We start from the raw sequence: 19,843 nt of genomic DNA, 5'->3' as shown, positions 1-19,843 counted from the left end.
CATTGCATTGAAGGTATGCTAGAGGAACAGGATGAGTGAGTCCGCAGAATGAAGATGACAGATACTTTATATGCTTCTATACTGATCTTTGTGGATGGTCAGATTCCATTGATTTTAGTGACAAGACCCATAGAATATCCTTTAAGACTGCATTTATCTATCTTGGAAGTTATAGATGATCTGTGAACCCTCTGAAATGGTGGCAGTCTGGATGTGCTTTTAAATTTTTTTTTTTAATCTTTCTGGAGAGAGAGTGCATAGCTTTCATAGTCTGTGATTCTCTCTTCTGCACCCAAAGGAAATTCAGAGCTACTGGTCAAAACAACCCCCACAAAAAACCCTTTTAACTCAGTCATAACCTTTCCTTGTCCACTCTGAAGTCCCGTGTTCAGGAGTAAGGGAGTTGAGGTGTGATAGTGGCTGCTTCTTCTTGTTTCCAATGTCCCTTGGGCTTCAATTTGCCTCATGTTCTGGGGAAACAGAATTCTATTTTACATGCCTCCCAGAACTGTATTATGCTCTGAGTGAGTTCCAGATGTCTTAAGAGATGCCAGATGGCTCACGAAAGGCAGACCAGCTTCAAGGAAAATGTACCCCATTTCCTTGGATCTGAACCATAAAGTTAAGCTTTCAGGGATGGCTGTGGGGAGAAGAACATTCAAGATTCAAGGTCTGCCCTGATAACCAGACCTCAATGTGGCCATCACTTGACTGTGGGAAGATTCTCCTTTCTTAGGCTGTTTTGAAGTGAGACCCTCACCAAACACTGATTTCTTTTTTATAAGAAGGAAAGGAAGCATATTTAGTGAGGGCCTTATAAATCAGATAGTATGCTAAATGCCTTCACATGTTTATTTTATTTAATCCTCACATAGACACAGGAGGTAGATATTTGGGACCCAGATTTGCCAGTGGAAAATCTGAGACTCAAAGAGGTTTAGTAAATATATTTTGATTTTCAAGTTGTTTATGTTTCATTCTATGAGTATCATCTGAGAATATTCAAACTTCACCATTGGGTTATGTGGTTTCTAATCTAAGAAAAAATTGCTGCTGAGAATTTTTAGACTAAGAGTCTATTTCTGTAGATCTTCTCACAAACAAGTAAAGGCCACATGTGCTGTGTGGACTTTCCTGCAATGCTCTATTTCTCTTTCTCATGAAATATGCTTGCATGTATAATATTCAAACACACACACACACACACACACACACACACACACACACACACACACAGAGTTTTGCCTTTGCACAGTTGATTTTAAATATAGAAGTTAAAAGAAAAATGCTTTTGTCCTAGAATAAGAACTCATTTTCAGCACATCATGTCCTTGTTCCTTAGTAAACATCACCGTTCTTTTAAATTCTCTGACTCCCTCAATTCTAACCTCTGTATACCTAGATGAAAGGCATTTTCCAATATTTCTAACAGGGATTTTTTGGCCTATAATTTCCAATTCTTTCTAATCTTCTGGAATTCTAACTCTTGTATATTGAACTCAATGGAATCATCCAGATATCTTCTACCTAATGAAGTGCCAATTCTGCCTCTCAGTTTCCATAACTCTTCTGGACTTTGAATCCTGGCCTTGCCACTTGTTAGCTGTGACTCTTGCGTGATTCAATTGGCCTCTTTGAGACTCAGGTTTTTTTTTTTTTGAGACTGAGTCTCGCTCTGTCACCCAGGCTGGAGTGCAGTGGCGTGATTTTGGCTCACTGCAACCTCCACCTCCCAGGTTCAAGCAATTCTCCTGCCTCAGCCTCCTGAGTGGCTGGGATTACAGGCATCTACCACCATACCTGGCTAATTTTTTTTGTATTTTTAGTAGAGATGGGGTTTCACTATATCGGCCAGGCTGGTCTTGAACTCCTGACCTGGTGATCCACCTGCCTTGGCGTCCCAAAGTGCTGGGATTACAGGCATGAGCCACCACGACTGGCGAGACTCAGTTTTAAAAATTTATTAAATGGGTATTATAAGGACTACCTAGATTTTGTAGTATTTTGTACAGAATTAACTTTGTAAGTGTTACATGAGATAATGTAAGCAAAGCATTTAGCACAGTGCTTGGCACTTAGTAAAAGTGTAGTGATGATGAGGTGTTGCTAACAGAGTTACAGTAGTAGTGGTAATTATCATTTTACCTGTATCCAAAGAAGCCTTATGATGGGGTTTATTTGGCTGCAGAAGTTCCATGAATTTTTATGGTTCTGGATTATCTTCCATGAAGCACATCTGCACTATTAATTAATGCTCCAAAACAGCATGGTAGCCTCTATTGGCAGTAAATTACATCGGTCCCTAAAATTTGGTTTTGCTAATGGATGGGACACCACATGCTGTTCTCATTGGAAGCCAGGAAAGAGTGTGAGAAATAAACATTTGGCCTTGCAAAAATAGTTGTTTTCCATTATGAAATATTATTTGAGTGTTGTCATATTCTCTATTATTAACATAAAACAGCCCAATATAAGTAATTCCTGGATCAATTTCACAATTCCTGTACATTTCACAATTCCTTTTCTGCCTTGTTTTTCACTTCTCAGGCAAAGAAAACAAACAATTGTGTAATGTAATCCACAGGCAGAATACGGATCAGCCCTGTGCCTTATTACTATAGACCCAATGCCCTGAAGTGGCCTTTACAGAGGAACAAATCTGAAATTGAATTTTGGTTACCTTAGGTGGAGGGAGGCAGCCAGAGAACGAGCGATCTTCTTTTCGAAAACTCAGATTGAGATTGTCTATGTTGAGTCTGCCATTGGTTGTCCTTAGTGCCATCTTCAAAATCTCCAACAGACTCCTGTTCACTTCTGGCTGTGAGCTGGAGTGCTGAGGTGGAGTGCTGATTGTAGGGGAAATGGGGAAGGCTATGAAAAAGTTATCCACCCAAGGCAGCTGCATGCTTTCCTACTACATTTCTCAACTTTGCTACACACTGTGGAACCAGAGAGCCCATCTACAAAGGCCTTCTCAGTCTTGGGAACCTGGTCATGAGGCCGCATGCAGACATTTCATAGCTTAACTCATACCTGCTCCATCTGAGTGAACTCTACCTAATCTCTTTTCCAAGAGGCACCAACCAATCTGACTACAACAAAGGCCAAAATTCTTAATCTATCTTTGTAACTCTTTTTTTTCTAGGTTGAGACAAAAAATAAGCAATCATAGTAGTTTACTTTATCTGCTTGATTTTACTTTTCTTCAACTCGGATAATTACTGATGACAAATGACATTTCAAAACTGCTCACTGCCACTAGCAAAGCAAAGCAGATTCCACCAGATCCCCATACCAAGAGAGCCTAGTTCCCCGGGAGGAAATCCTGAACCAGCTGAATTTCCTGCATTAACCTTGACTCTGCTCCTTATATCTGAAAAACCCAGAAATGTTTGGGAGTAATTATTTACTTACAGTCTGGCATGCAAATGTACATAAGTATTAAGGTGGTCTGTCTAACTGACTATCGTTATTTTAAATAATAGGTGAAAAGCAACAGGGTGAGATGTTATAGTCACTGATTTTATGAAACTGGTTTGATATGTTTACTTATCTAACAGCCAAATGTATTTGTTCCTCCAGATCCAGGTGTACTATTGCTTCCTCTGTGAAGCTTTTCCTGCTTTCCATTGTCTCAAGTTAAACACCAAGTTCCCTAGAGGGACAGTCCATGACATTGCTCAACTTCTACCCATCTAAATTGGGTTTCTTTCAGTGGCATACTGGTAAATCTTTAACAATCAGCTTTGCAAGATAAAGCCCTAATTTGCTGCATTACTGATTTCCCTGGTGTAAATACCCCCACCATGTTTGATTTCAGGCTACCACTGTGACATCGCTGAATGAGGAGTTGGGAAGAGGTGTGCATCATTGGCCCTCCTGTCTGGCTCCTGCACACCCCTGATTTATATACTTATTCATAGTGCTTTGTTCTTTTCCTTAATAGGTCTCCTCCAACTTGCAGTCACATCTCTATTTCCTTATTTTTTCAAGTCTGACTTCCTCCCTAGTAGTCTTCTCTAAGAGGTCAAGTCTGTTTTGTTCCTTACTGTTTCCCAGGGATCTTGTACAGTACCTGGAATTGATTCATTTCAGATGTATATAACTTTGTCCAAAGGTGATATTATTTCCTTTTTTTTTTGGCTCTAGGACTCTCACACAAGTTTCAGCTCCAAATTATACTATTCTGAACTACTTAATAATATATAATATTTTCCAAAAGTTTGGTACAGAGAAGGAATAGTGGGCACGTGCATTTATTTTGGTCACCAACTTTTGCATGTGCTTTCATCTGTCCAGGGAGTTCCCCAGCTCATGAGACAGTCCACCTCTCACTGTGGCAGAGGAGAATGCCAACTATTTGCTTTACCAGCCTCTCTTTGCTGCAAGGGCACATGACCCAAACACTGTCAATCAGATATCTCTGTTCCAGATCTGAATCATAAGTCTTCCTTCCTCTTTTCTTGCAAGGACAGTTTCTGGGGATAAGAATTCATGAAGCTTTGGTCCCTGGCTCCGTACATTGAGTACTGGATGTGCAGGTGTTGTATGGAACCCATTTACTGCAGCTGGTAGGGTTTCTTAGAAGGCCTGTTGCAGAAATTTATTTCATCTGGTCCAGTTTAGGAGATGAGAGCTGTTGCCACCCCTACTGCCACTGGCAATGCTGGAACCTTTTAAAACATCACAGAGCTACCCTGTTAGAGGCTCTACATGACAGAGCATGAGAAGAGGATTTTCCTGATCCATACCTTAATTAACAAATAGCCTGGCTTTATTACAGGCCATCAGTCCTGTATTTCTACAAACATACTGTCTGGTTTTTAGAAAGCAGCACCTTCTCTGATGAGCTCAAAATGATTTCTTCATGCACCTTTTCTATAGAACAGATATTCAGGTATCCCTGAAAGTAAATTGATGTGAGCTCTTTAGAAAATTGGAGGTGCCAATTACATTCAACAAATATTATTGAGCATCTTCTGTATGCCAGGAACTATGTTAGAACTATGCTAGACACAGAGTTGGCCAGGACAGCCACAATTCCTAACCTCAAATGTCAAATAAATAACAGAAAATGCCATAACTGCTATGAAGGAGAAGGACTATGGAACTAACAACACAGAGATCTAACCTTATCTAGGTATCAGCAAAGGCTTTCTGTCTAGGACTCATAAGACCTCACACGCCAGGGATTGGCCTTGTTTTCTACCGCATGGTCTATGACCTCTCAGGGTCAAAATTTTACAGTATGTATTATGTGAAGGATAGTTGCTGTTGGTTAAAAATTTCTAGGGCTTTATGGCTCTCAGTAAGACAGTTGCTCCCAGAGTGATATTTGACTGGAGTGCCTAGATGGCAGTATTGTTTTCTTTGGACCATGAGCCCTAAAGGAAGAGACTAGGCTTTGTTAATCTGGAATTCACTGTGCCCAGCAAAGTAAGCCTGACAAACAGCTCACATTCAATAAGTGTTGAAGTTATCACAGTGAAACAGGGCACACTGTAGGAAGGAATCAAGTCCAACTGTTGGCCCAAGGACATTTTCAAACAAACAAACAAACAAACAAACAAAAAAAATGCTACCTTCTTCCTAGAGTAAAACACTTAACTCTAATGCCATAGCTCTTAACCACCATGCCACATTATTTGCAGCTGAAAAGAGTGTCTTCTAGAAGAATAGCTAAAAATAATAAAAACACTTACATAGTACTTACTATGTACCAGGCACTGATTTTTGGAACTTTGCATTTATTAACTCAGTTACTATTACAAATCAATGAAGTGAAGTGTATCATGCCCATTTTACAGTTGGAGAATGGAACCACAGAGAAGTTAAGTGAAATGCCAAGGTCACATAGCCCCAGAGTGGCAAAGACAATAGTTGAGGCCAGGCTTTTGCAATGGAGGCTATGCTCCTAACCACTGCAATTTGTCACCTTTTCTGGCAAACATGAAAATATTATACTTTATTGCATTTCATTTCTGATTATATTCCTCACATCTTATTTTTATTTTGAGTAATTTCTCTCCCTTGAGATTATATGAAGTGACTATGGATGCCTGAATCTCAAACCTTTTTTTGCTAGTGCCTGCGACTCAGGAGCTGACTGACTGAACATCTTTTTGGAATCACACTTTATAGATGAGCTCTGCACCCGTACACAATCATTTCTTATTTCATAATGAGGTTTTTCATTTTCACACAGCAACCTCATAAAAAGACACATGCTTGATGTTAAAAAACATATGCAATTGCTGCAAATAACTTTCTATGTTGGCCTGCGCACAAAAAAGAGAGAGAGAGAAAACTCTGAGCACAAGCCAAGTGCTGGTGAAGAGCAAAGTGATTCTGCATCGGGTGAGGTGTTTGAGTGAATGCCTTCAAGATCCCTGCCAGCCCTAGGAGTCTAGTGCCATGGACTGACTGCATCCCCTCAAAGTTCCTGTGTTGAAACCCTAATGCCAACGTGATAACATCAGAAGGCTGGGCCTGTGGGATTTGGTCATGAGGGTGGAGTCCTCATGAGTGAGATTAGTGCCTGTCTAAGTCTATTTTGGGCTGCTATAATAGAATATCTGAGATTGGGTCATTTATAAAGAACAGATATTTTATTTCTTCAGTTCACAGGGGTGAGAAGTGCAAGGTCAGTGGCAGGCATCTTGAAAGGGCCTTCTTGCTGCATCATTCTGTGGTGGAAGGCAGAAGGGCAAGAGGAGGCAAGGGTGAGAGATAAACCCGCTTTTTACAACAAATCCACTCTCTTGGTAACGAACTCACTCCTGAGATAATGACATTAATGCGTTCAAGAAGGCAGAGCCCTATGACCTAATCGCCTCTTATTAGGTCCCATCTCCCAGGGCTGTTGTTGCATTAGGGATTAAGCTTCCAACACCTGAACTTTGGGAAACACATTCAAACCATAGCAATACCTTTGTAAGGAGAGGCCAGCAAGCCAGCTTGCTCTCTTTCTGCCATGTGGGGATACAGGGAGAAGTCAGCAGTGTGCATCCTGGAAGAACCCTCCCAGAACTCAACCATGCTGGTGCCCTGATCTTAGACTTTCAGCCTTCGCTTCAGCGCTGTGATTCATACATTTATATTCTTTATAAGCCAGCCAGTTTATGGTACTTTTTTATAGCAGCCCACACAGACTAAGACACCTAGGAACAATACCCTCACAAAAAGGGAGAAGAGTACCTTTGGCTATGAGTGCCATGACTCTCAGTTTTTCTCAGGTCTGCAGCTGCTTTATTTTGCTGTGGATAATCTGATGCTGCACTGTTTAAAAACCAGAGTAGCTTTTCATAATTCACCTGAAAATTAAATGTAAAATAGAACATCCTCATTTAATTTATATGTAAGGAAAGAGGCCTGTTGAGATAAAATGTATTTGGCAAATTTTTACCATCAAACATTTAAAAAAACACTTAAAAATATAGTATCATAATTATTGGTGCTTTTTAGCAAGTATTCTTATTATTTTCCCTTCTGGACAAATGGTAAAATTGTACTTCCTGGTTGTCTTGTGGTTGGGTAAGGCCATGTGACTAGTTCTGGCCAATGAGTCATAACCAGAACCGAGACCCTGTGAGCTAACATGAGACCCTCCAGGACTCTTTTTCCCCTTCTGCTATCCTGTCCAAAAATATCCTAAAGTGGCTGTTTCATCATCCTGGGTCCCAGAGCTAAAATGACAACAGTGTTAAGAAGAACTATGGCTGGCTCTATGGAAATAAAAATGAAAAAAAATAACCTTTTGTGGCTTTAAGCCACAAAGATTTTGGGGTTATTACTACAGTACAACCTAACCTCTAGCCTCTCTCTCTCTCCCCACCGCTGCCCCCACTCTCTCTCTTGTTCCTTCTCACATATCTTATACATTTATTATATATGATGTATTCAGCAGATATATTTAGATAGATTGAGCGGATATATTCAGATAATCTGAAGACAAAAATTTATTAGGCTAAGTGAAAAATCTGAAGACCTTTATTCTGCATAGGAAAGGACTGAAGGAAAGTCATCCATTTCCACTGCTAAGCAGGATGCCATCCTAGGGACTCTGGTGGACAGACAGCTCCAGGGTAGCAGAGTGGTGAGCAGTGGGAGAGGGAAGCTAGATAGGGCCCCTGATAGAAACTAGGTCTCAGGCCAGAAAATTTGGTTGAACAGAATGTTCATATGGGTTGCACTAATAAATCAATATTGTATTGCTAAATACTTCTCATAAATATATAACTAATTCTATTGGTTTGCATTTATCACATTACTAAATCCTGAGACTAAACTTGCAAGGTTGGTTTTGGCCTGGTTTTCTGGATGAGATCATTGAGGCATGGGAGGACTTAAGTAGAGTATGCTCCATGTCACAGAGCTAAGATGGTGGGATTAAGATTAAAGTCCAGGCCTTCTTTTTTAAGGTTTGTGCTGTCTATTGCTTTGCTATTGATACATGCTCACTAACGATATTCTTATTGCTATTATTTCTTCCTATTTCAGGGTGTTTTCCTCTGGCTCCCTGAATTTAGTGACACTTGGACTACTCTTTATATTCAGACATAGGTATGAGCTTGGAAAAATACAATGCCCAAAGAACTCTGGCCCTGTCACTGGGAAATTTGTGTCTTAGCATGGTGTCTGCCATTAATTCTCTGAGTCTCCTAAACAAGTTATTGGACATCCTCTGGGCCTCATTTCCTTAATCAGTAAATTTCAAAGATACTTCCCACTTCTAACTCTTTAGGAAGTTGTGATGACACAAAGCAGATCTTAGCTCAGTCTCAATTCTTACCTTGGGTCCTGCAGACTAAGCTAGCTCATGAATGGACTTGAGTGGGCCCATTTTCTTGAATCTGTAACTACCCTAACATTGTTAAAAGCTGACAATGCAAGTTGGGGCAGGGAGGACCTTTAAAGAGAAATGAAACAGAGCAAAGAGACCTAACTCTATTTTCTATTCGAACTAGAAATTTCTACACATGAATATAAATAAGCTTTTTATCTCAGTAGTCAGGGATAAAAGTTATTTGCAAGAAAGTAGCTAACTTCTTAGTCTTTTACCCTGGTGGGTACAAGTTAAAGAAACAAAAGGAATCCACACTTCCAATAGTACGATTGCCATACCATTTCAGGAGAACCCCTCTTAGAAAATCTCTGACAAAGGATTTTAACTGTTGGTAACTGTAGAGGGACTTCATGCTTCAAAAAGAGGTGGCTCAGCTGAGATTGGAGAAGAAATCCTGAAGAGATTGGGTCCAGGATCTTCACCTCTTTCTGAAGCTTTTCTAATAAGTTGGAACTCAAAGGACGTGACTTGAGTTCTCTTCTGACCAGGGCAAGAAGAAAAGCGTCTTCATTTGTTGTCCCACTTGGGCTCTGGCCAATATCCTAACACAACAATGAAAAACAAAGAGCAAGACTCTTCAATCAGCCGGCTAAAGACCAAAGCAAGGAAGCAGAGGCACACTGGGGCTGGTATCTGACTGTCCACTCGCAGTTTTGGCCTGGAGCAGGACAAGTCTGTGGCACTGAAGGTGAGCATTCAATCTGGTGTATTCATTATTTACAATGCATCAGCTCTCTTCCTTCAGGAGAAGAAAGCAAATCCTAGAATACATGGTCTGGTGGAAGATGCTTTAACATACATCATTTGCCTTTTACAAAATAACTGCTTTGATGGTATAAGAATTTAGAATAACACATTTTGGAGACCCATTGCAGCTGGGAGTTTAGCATGGGGGATGCAAATCAAGGATGGTGTCTAGACCCTGACTGAGTTAACTGGGAGCATAATGGCCCTTCCTGAGCTCAGCAATCCTAGAAAAGGAGGAAGGTGCGAGGAGCATGAGGAGTTCGGTTGAAATTTTTAAGGTTTGTCTGTGAACTCCTCAGGACACTTTCTGGAAAGCTGACTGGATAAGTGAAGTCTGGTGTCCATTTGTCTATTCTCAGACTGTCTTTAATTTTTTTTTTTTTTTTGTAGAGATGGGGTCTCACTATGTTGTCCAGGCTGGTCTCAAACTCCTGGCTTCAAGTGATCCTCCCAGCTTGGCTTCTCAAAGTGCTGGCATTACAGGTGTAAGCCACTATGACCAGCCCTCAGACCAACTTATCATCTGCTCCGCATCAAGAAATTGAGTCAACAAATAACACTCCTTCATCTACAATAGACACAACTCAACAACTCTTAGTATACACACCTCAGGTTGGTCAGAGCTGCCTCTCACCATCTGTTCCAAGGACCAGTCTCTAAGCTTTCTCCTGGGAACGCCATGCACATAGGATAAGGACTGGTCTCCGGTTGGTACAGAGCTGCAGTGGACATTTGCTTGACTGGGAATCTTAACAGAACAAGGACAAAGGGAAGCAAGGAGCAGAAGAGGAGGTAGGGAAGAGAAAGAGGAAAGAATGGAGAAAATGAGTAAACCAACCCATTTATTTAAGCACATTCCCAGTTCTAAATGAACTTTAGCCCATGTATCATTGAGTCATTGAATCGTCGTGAAGAAATGTTGCCTTCATACCAATTTCAGCATTATACGCTTGACACATGTTAGATAAATATATTCAAACTTAGGTATGTCTCATTTGGGCAAGAAAGTGTGACAGGCAAAAAATAATAGGTAGAGCATAAGGTGTTTATAGGCAAATGTGGGGTTCTTATTAGAGATAAGGGTATCATTAGGCTGTTTTAATTAGCAGGTTCAGGAAGGGCAGCAAAGGTAATTGTTAACTTTGACAAGAGATTAAAAAGCTCAGAATATTATACTCTAGGAGTAATGTCACTAAAAGTTACAACAGCATAAATGATAGAATTAGGATCAATAATAAAACCCTGTTCTCTCTTGCCATGGAGCATGGTATATTAATTGTGTTTTTAAATTATTCATATTTTATGGTGTTTTGACATCTTAAGAAGGTAGGCCTTACTGGCTGGGGGGACTGCCCCTACCAGGACTAGCTAATTCCTAGAGATGGCAAACAACTGGCCTGCTAATACATCTTTCATATGCAAACCAGTCCTGAGTTCAAACCCCCAGATACCTCCTTTATTTAACTCTCACACAGCAAGCCTTTTTTTCTCCTGCCTTAAATAAATCCAAGACTAGGCTCCAGACAACTAGGGATAGTCACTATGCCCCAAAGCCTGGGGGAATTATTCCAACTAGTTAGTACTAAGCTGTTTGTTCTGCCCTGGCTTGCCTTTCCCACCTAAACCCCAGAGAAAGCCTGTGGCTTGTGCTTTTCTCTCCTTGCTCCTCCTTCTGCCTTCTTGAGGTCCTCAAGTAGCCCGATGTGGTGTGGAATCCCTGCTTCTCTTGGGAAATGAAAGCAATTAACTCTTTTTTCAAAGGCAATTGTCTCCAAGTACGGTATCTTACCATATCTGATTAAAACAAAAACTTGGCACAAATCAAGACACGTGGTTATTTTATTTATTTAATTAATTTATTTATTTTTGAGACAGTCTTGTTTTTTTACCCGGGCTGGAGTGCAGTGGCAAGATCTCGGCTCACTGCAACCTCTGCCTCCCGGGTTCAAGTGATTCTCCTGCCTCAGCCTCTGGACACATGGTTATTTTTAATACCAGGTAATAGAAGGGCGACATGATCAGAAGGATTCTCTATAAACTACTAAATTGACAGTCATGTTGAATAACCTATCAGTATGAATAACAACCTACAGATGCTTTATAGTCATGAACATTTTAAGGAAAAACCAAGAGGCTCTCTAGAGTGAGCAGAGTGGGCAAGAATGACAGAGAGTTCTGAATAGGCATACAAATCACAAGAGTTATTTATTTGGCTCATACTCTGTACAAGGCACCACATGGGTGTCCTGCTCATGTCATTATTTAAATCCTTACAACAACAATACAAGGTAGGTAGTACTAGCATCCTTTTACATTTGGAAAGCCAAGGCTTGCAGAAGTTAAATAACTTTATTCCTTCATTTAAAAAACATTTATCGTTGTCTAGTTTGGGCCAGGCACTGTCATAAGCCCTACAGTGATAAAAACAGACTCAGCCCCTGCTCTCACAGAGTTTGCTGATGGTGGGAGGCATAGCAAGTAACCATGACAATAGAAAAGGGATCCTAAGGGCCACTCTCAGAATTGTCCATGGTCCACCTGATCTGCACTTGGTGGTCCAGGTCTGAAGGGAATGGCATCTAAATCTAGGCTTGCAAGATAAGTCAGATTTGGATTTGGATAGGCTAACAAGTGGAGAGGGAGGAGGAGAGGACAAGAGGATTATAGGAAGAGTGAACTGGATATAGAAAACCTCAAAGGTGCATGCATGCATGTAAGAGACAGATGATGCTTTCAGAGCATAGTTTAACTTTTGGAAAAGGCAAAAGATAAGCCTGGAGAGAGAGAGGCAGGAGAAAGGCAATGAATTACCTTTAGCCTTGTTAGCATCTACGCTTTATTCTGAGGGCAATGGGAGCCATAAAAATGTTATTAGTAGAGCAATGACTAGAGCAGACTTGTCCAAAACACTCCCTAGTAAATTGTGCAGATATTTGAATCCTGCTTTTCCCAATTACACTAGGATGAGGGAGATTCACTGTTCAGTCCACAGAGCAATTTCACTCTTTTTTTTTTGAGACCGAGTCTCACTCTGTTGCCAGGCTGGAGTACAGTGGCGCGATCTCGGCTCACTGCAACTTCCGCCTTCTGGGTTCAAGAGATTTTCCTGCTTCTGCCTCCAGAGTCGCTGGAACTACAGGCGGATGCCACCATGCCCAGCTAAGTTTTTTTTTGTATTTTTAGTAGAGATGGGATTTCACCACGTTGGCCAGGATGGTCTTGATCTCTTGACCTCTGATCCTCCCGCCTTGGCCTCCCAAAGTGCTGGGATTATAGGCCTGGCCAATTTCACTCTTTAAAATATTTGGCTAGGTATTTCAGACATATTGTTCACAGGACAATATGTTTCTTTGCAAATTATTTGCAATATAAAATATTTTCATTTTCAGCCACATACAAATTTTTTTTTTGCCTCTGAGAATTTATGTGTTTCTATGATAGTGTTTTAAAGAAATGTTATCAATACTTCATCATTCCATGAGTCAAGGTATCTTTCAGTTGCTTTTGTTTTCATTTAAACATGAAAATGTATTAAGTGTCTTTATCCTTGACACTACAGATAACAAATGAACAAGGCAGGTGTGACTCCTGTCCTTATAGTTCTCTGGGCCTAGACATCACAGGCTGAGTCTTTTTGTTTGTTTTCTGTTTGTTTGTTTGAGATGGAGTCTCGCTCTGTCGTCCAGGCTGGAGTGCAGTGGCGCGATCTCGGCTCACTGCAAGCTCCACCTCCCAGATTCACACCATTCTCTTGCCTCAGCCTCCCGAGTAGCTGGGACTACAGGCACCCGCCACCATGCCCGGCTGATTTTTTTGTATTTTTAGTAGAGACGGGGTTTCACCGTTTTAGCCAGGATGGTCTCGAACTCCTGACCTCGTGATCTGCCCGCATCGGCCTCCCAAAGTGCTGGGATTACAGGCGTGAGCCGCCACGCCCAGCCACAGACTAAGTTTTCTGGCTTCACCTATGGAAAGAGGAAAATATACTGCACTCCCTGGAATGCTGTGAAGAATGAGTGTTATGTATTTTAAATATTTTATACATTCTGAAACCTTATGATATATTTATTTGTTGTATTTTGTGTATCTCCCTCCAATAATATGATCTCCATGTGGGCCAGGACTCTGTCTTGTGCCTGGCTGACACCCCCCCACATCAAGAACAGCCCTGAATCTGCTGACAAACTAGAGCAACAGCATGGGAGAATGGGGAGGAGCTCTTGGTGCCTGGGTTCAGGCCAGCTGCAGGCTGGGCTTCAGATTTCTCCCTTGCTGATTTAAGTCACCTGGGGCTGTCATTTTTCCAAAGTGAAGAGTGTTCCCCACGTGTCAAAAAAGATAAAATGAGAAATTTTATCAAGATTCCCCAGGTTTCTGACCTTGGGATTTGTCAGAGCGCCTATGAAGTCTCTAATACCATAGGTTTCTCTCATTTAGTTTACTTTGAATAACAAAATACCGCTTGGGGACCAACACCATAGCCTGAAGTGACTTCAATCAATCCTAGTTGTGTGATGTTTGCCTAAAAGAGCTGGTACAAATGAAGCACAGAAATCTAACACAGATTTATTGACTCTTCTGGGGGTGTTGGAACTTGCAAGAGTTGGAAATGTAAACAAGTCTTTTAAAGGTTGCTTATAAATAAAACTATTTTTGAGTGTGTGTGGAGTCATCCACACTCTCTTTCAAGACAAGTGAACACAACAAATCATCTTAACATTATGCAATGGATAGCTGTGGTTTGGGAGAAAATTTCCAGAGATAGCATTAAATGCAGATGTGAAAAGTTCTGTTTCTTAAACAATTTAGACCAAGATACTGGGGTGTTCTAGAAAGCTGTTAAATGGCTCAAAAATGGGCAGTAGTGATAATGAGGACAGCCATGAGAAACATTAAGTAAAAAGTTGTATACTTTTTTTTAAGAAATGTAGACTTAGAAAAAAATGTATTTCCAAATTAATATTATATGTAATGTGTGATTTTAAATGTGCTTTAAAAAATTAATACAATACATATTGATATTAATCATTTGACTATTTTACTCATATTTGCAACAATGTATACTTTGTTTACATTTTAACTTTTAATTTTGGAAACTTCAAAAACAGGCACATGTGGACATAATAGCATGATGAAACTCCCTGTGCTCATCACCAGGCTTCAGTGATCAACTGACAATCTTATTTTATTTATCCCCACATTACCCTCCACCAGAGATGAAGTGAGCCCAGACAGTGTGTTATTTCATCCACATTATTTCAGCATATGTCTGTAAAGCAGTGGTTCTTAAAGTGTAGTCTTTGGGCCAGAAGCCTCAGCTTCCTCTGGGAGTCTGTGAGAAATGAGAATTATTGAGACCCACCCCAGACCCACTAAATAGAAATTTGTGGGATGGGGCCCAGAAATCTGTGTTTGAATAAGTCCTCCAGTAATTCTGATGCACGCTGACGTTTGAGAACCACTGCCCCAAGAATGAGGACTCTTTTTAAATACACAATAACATTATAACACTTAAAAATTCCTTATTATTAACAGTAATTCCTCGATATCTCCAAATGTCTCATCAGTGTTTAAAATCCTCCTGTTGTCTGGTAAATTTTATTTTCATAGTTTGTATATTCAAAATATGAACCATATATTGCAATAGGTTAATATCTCTTACACCTTTTAAAATTCCTTCCTTCCTGCTTTTCTCTCTTTTTTCCTCCTTTCCTCTTTTCCTTACATCTTTTAAAATTCCTTCCTTCCTTCTTTCCTTCCTCTCCTTCCTTCTTTCCTTCCTTCTTTCCTTCCTCCCTCCCCCTCTCTCCTTCTTTCCTTCTCCTTCCCCTTCTCCTCCTCCTCCCCCTCCCCTTCCTTCCTTCCTTCCTTCCTTCCCTTCCTTTCTTTCTTTCTCTTTCTCTCCTTCTTTCTTTCTCTCTCTCCCTCCCTCCCTCCCCTACCCTCCCTCCCTCTCTCCCTCCTTCCTTCCTTTCTTCCTTTCCTTTCTTTCTCTTTTTCTTTCTTTCTCTCTCCCTCCCTCCCTCCCCTCCCTCCCTTCCTCCTTCCTTCCTTCTTTTTTTTTTTTTTTTTAATTTTTTCTGTTACCCAGGCTAGCGTGCAGTAGCACAGCCATTATTCACCACAGCCTGGCCTGAACTCCTAGACTCAAGCAATCCCTTGTCTCAGCCTCCCAAGTAGTTAGGACTAGAGGTGCACACCACCACACCCAGCTAACTTTTTGTTTTTTTGTAGAGATAGGTTCTTGCTAGGTTGCCCAGAGTGTCCCTGAACTCCTGACCTAAAGCAATCCTCCTACCTTGACCCCCTCAAAGTGTTGGGACTACAGGCAGGAGCCACTGCATCCAGGCTTACATATTTTTAAAATGTCTAGTCTTCCCACTCTGCCCCTTTCATCATTATTTTTTCTTGCAATTGTTGAAGAAGCTGTGTTGTCTGAACTGTAGAGTTTTACACAGTCTGCATTTTCTGGCATCCCTATGCTGTTTTTAAAAAGTATCATTTATTTCTCGTAAAATAGTAGTTAAATCTAAAGTCTTATTCATGTTCAAGATCAATTTTATTTGACAAGACATTTTTGTAGGTGGTATATTTTCCTATGGAAGCAAATGCTATCTAATTGCCTTTTTTTGGATCATAATTACAGGCAGTCATATGCATTGCTTAATTCCTTTCGTTTTCATTAGGGCTTTGCAAAATGGTGAAATTCTTATCCCACCATTCTTCATTTATTAACAGAAATAGTTCTTTAAAGGGAAACGTCCCTTCATCAACTATTACTTCAGATACAGTTTGCATAGAAAATGGCCAAATGAATAAATGCTTGGTTCTTTTATTTACTGTTTTTTCAAATAAATAGTTTGTTCCCTAGCATTCTTCAGAGATGACCAATGAGTTTTTGTTTTTTAAAATAATCATTATGAATATATACATTTAAACATATTTAATGTGTTTCAATCTATTGCAATTATTATTTTTATTGATACCCAAATTATGTCGCTTTCAACTGTGGGAACCTCTTTAAGTTAGATCCTGAGTCTTTTTTGACCAGTCTTAGGAAGTCTTTGGTATCTTCATTGCTTTCGGTATAAGTGGATATTCCAGGCTCAAAGGTGGAATCAGCTCTTGGAATTTTACTGAACATAATGCAGATGCAAGGCTACTCATTGCTTCAGGCCTAGTCATTGTTTCTAAATTTTTTCAATGGACATAACTGGGAAATACATTTTTAAAAAGAGTTCATACTGATTTTTCATTTCAAATGTAGGACCATAGGGGTTTTATGTAATTTTATTAATACTCTATCTATATTTTATTTCTTCTATACCCCAAATAGCAAGTCCAAAAAAAAAAAAAAAAAGAAAAAACCACCAGGATAGTGACTCACTTGCTTTATCACATAAAATATACACACAGAGAATAACAGTATCAACATAATGGTCATTAAAAACATTTAAATATATTTTTTCAAGAAATATTTTCTTTACAGTAAATTTCCACTAGGGATATGCAATGAAGTCACTGTGTTTTAAAATCATTTACAATTGTTTCATTCTGTTTAATTTTACTGCCAATTAATATATAGTTAGGTTCATGTGGTCACTCATTTTCAAGGTGGCCCCAGTGATCCCTGCTTCCTGGTTACATGGCCTTATGTAGTCTCCTTCATCCCCTCAACATTTAATTAAGATTGGTCTATGTGACCAGTGGAATACTGTGGAAGTGATGGTACGTCACTTCTGAGATTAGGTTATAAAAGATATTGCAGCTTCCAATTTGATTGTGTACAATCAATCTCTCTCGGATCACTCATTTTGTGAGAAGTCAGCCATGTCATGCACACCCCTAGAGAGAAGCCCAAATGAGAAAAACTGAGACCTGTGGACACAGCCAGGAGGCCTCTGTCAATAGCCACATGAGTGAGCTTGGAAGTAGATCCTCTAGCTCTGATCAAGCTTTCAGATGACTGCATCCCTGGGTGAAATCTTTTGCAAGACTTTGAATCAAAATCTCTCAACTAAGCCACTCCTAGATTCCTTTCCCTGAGAAACAGTAGCAGGTAATACATGTTTATTGATTTGAGTGACTAAGTTTTAGGGCAATTTGTTGTATACCAAAAGATAAGAAAACCAGATTTATTTTATTTTGTTTTTGATTTTTACAAATTGATTTTCTTAACATATAATTTTACTTTATAATTCTGTAGTGTAAAACATTTGCATGGTTGCAAAGCCAAACCTACAAAACAAGACATTCAGAGAAGTATGGTTTCTATTTTTTATCCATTCATTATGTTCCATCTATCCCCAAGACATAACCACTTTTTAATAATGTTCTTAATTAATTCCTTCATTTTAAAAAACATAAGGGATATGTACATAATAGATATATAGATAGATAGATACCTGGTAGAATAATCTATATATATATTTTCTACCTCACTTTTATTCAATTAATAATGTATCTTGTTATATTACTCCACATAATAATATATAATAATACTCATATATACACAAATTCTACATTTCTTTTTACAGTTTCATAGTACTCCACGTATGGATGTACCTTAGTTTATTCAAACAGTTCATTGTCTATGGAAATTTAGGTTGTTTATAATTTTTTGGTGTAACAGGTAATGTTGGAATGTATATCTTCTGCATAAATCTTTTAATATTATATTTTTCAAGTACATCTTTGGGATAGATTTCTCAAAGTGAGATTTTCTTATAAAAAAATAAACGTAGATGTATTTCTGCTAATTACTGTCAATTTTTCTTCCAAAACAGTTTTTCCATTTAAATTTTTTTCTATCATTGTAGCAGTGTATCTGTTTCCCCATAGCCTTCCAACAAAGTATATTATCAATATTAGGGATTTTGCCAAATTATGTTATCAATTTCCTGGATTTTACTAATGAGAAATTATATCTCAGGGCAGAATTAATTTACATTTTACTTATTAAAAGCAAGTCCACATCTTTTGATATATTTAAGGAACATTTACATTTGTTTTTCTGTGAACTGCCTGTTCATGTATTTTGCCCATTTTTCTAATAGTTTAACCCTTTTTCTTCTCTATTTTAAGTAGAATATTCTGTAGATGAGAGATATATTTGTCAATGATGCAAGTTGCAGATTTTCCTCCTACTTTGTCAGGTGTTTATGTGCTTTGCTTACAGGTGTCTGGCCATATGGTGAAAATAATCACTCCTTCAGTGAAAAGGATCATTGTTTTCCTCATTGTTTCTGCATTTTGAGTCACAGTTAAGAAAGTTTCCCCTTATCCAGATGATAGAAGAAATCACTCATGTTTACTTGTACTATTTGTATATGTTTATTTCTTTACACTTAAACCTTTGATGTATTTGGAATATATCCTAATGTACATCCTATGTATATATGGTATATGAGGAATAGACCCAACTTAAAACTTCTCTATAGCTATCCAATAATGTGTCACTGATTAAAATGTCCATCTGTTTCTTATTAATTTTCAATGTCACCTTTATCATATACAAAATAACAATATGCCAGTGGGTTTATTTCTGAATTTTTCTTTTCAATTTCATTGGTCTTTCATGTATTCATGTGCCAAAACCACACTATTTTAAATATAGAGACTTTTTGTTTTAATATCTGGTAATGGTATCTTACCCATTACTCATAGTGCTGCTCTCCTTTTCAGGGTTTTCTTGACTATTCATGCTTGTTTGTTATTCCAAATTAACTTGCTAATCAATTTGGCTAGTTGTAAAACAAAACAAAATAAAAACCTAACACTATTTTTTTGTTGGAATCCCAACAAATTTATAAATTACCCTAGGGAGGATTGACGTTTTGATGATGTTAACATTTTATGTACAAGAAAACAGCATGCCTTTGCATTTGTTCAAATCTACTCTTGTGTCTTTCTGGAGTGCTTTATATTTTGTTCTCATACAGGTTTGGACATTTCTTGTTAAGTTTATGTCTTGGCATTTGATTTATTTATTTAGTTAATTTACTTCTACATTTATTTGCTATTGTAAATGGTGCCTTTTCCTCCCTTTTATCTTCTAACTCATTTTTGTTGACATATATGAAGGCCATTGATTTGTGTTATTGATTTTATAACTATCTAGTTTGCCAAATTCTCTTGATTGTTGGTAGTTTTTTCATTAACTGTCTTGAGATTTTAGACGTACAATCTTATACTCTGAAAATAGTTTTACCTCTTCCTTTCTAAGTAATATGCCTGTACTTTCTTTCTCTT

General features: G+C 38.9%; 1 protein-coding gene and 1 long non-coding RNA gene across 4 annotated transcripts in view; one reads left to right on the top strand and one right to left on the bottom strand.

Moving 5' to 3' along the window:
* The window catches only part of C1H1orf87 (chromosome 1 C1orf87 homolog), a 140,911-nt gene that overhangs the window by 39,259 nt on the left and 81,809 nt on the right, over positions 1 to 19,843 (bottom strand). For all 3 annotated transcript variants that reach the window (XM_063698199.1, XM_004025885.5, XM_055361399.2), the window contains 4 exons: positions 10,200 to 10,340; positions 9,124 to 9,387; positions 7,198 to 7,313; positions 2,681 to 2,846 (listed from right to left, as the gene is read on the bottom strand). In XM_063698199.1, the coding sequence (XP_063554269.1) occupies positions 2,681 to 2,846; positions 7,198 to 7,313; positions 9,124 to 9,387; positions 10,200 to 10,340 (687 nt within the window). The remainder of the gene's footprint in view (positions 1 to 2,680; positions 2,847 to 7,197; positions 7,314 to 9,123; positions 9,388 to 10,199; positions 10,341 to 19,843) is intronic.
* The window catches only part of LOC129526644 (uncharacterized), a 66,093-nt gene that overhangs the window by 19,718 nt on the left and 26,532 nt on the right, over positions 1 to 19,843 (top strand). The gene's annotated exons all lie outside the window — the stretch shown is intronic.

Source organism: Gorilla gorilla, chromosome 1, assembly GCF_029281585.2.
Source record: "Gorilla gorilla gorilla isolate KB3781 chromosome 1, NHGRI_mGorGor1-v2.1_pri, whole genome shotgun sequence".
NCBI classification, from domain to species: Eukaryota; Metazoa; Chordata; class Mammalia; order Primates; family Hominidae; genus Gorilla; species Gorilla gorilla.
The sequence above is the reverse complement of the archived record's forward strand: the minus strand, read 5'-3'. Positions and strand labels throughout refer to the sequence as shown.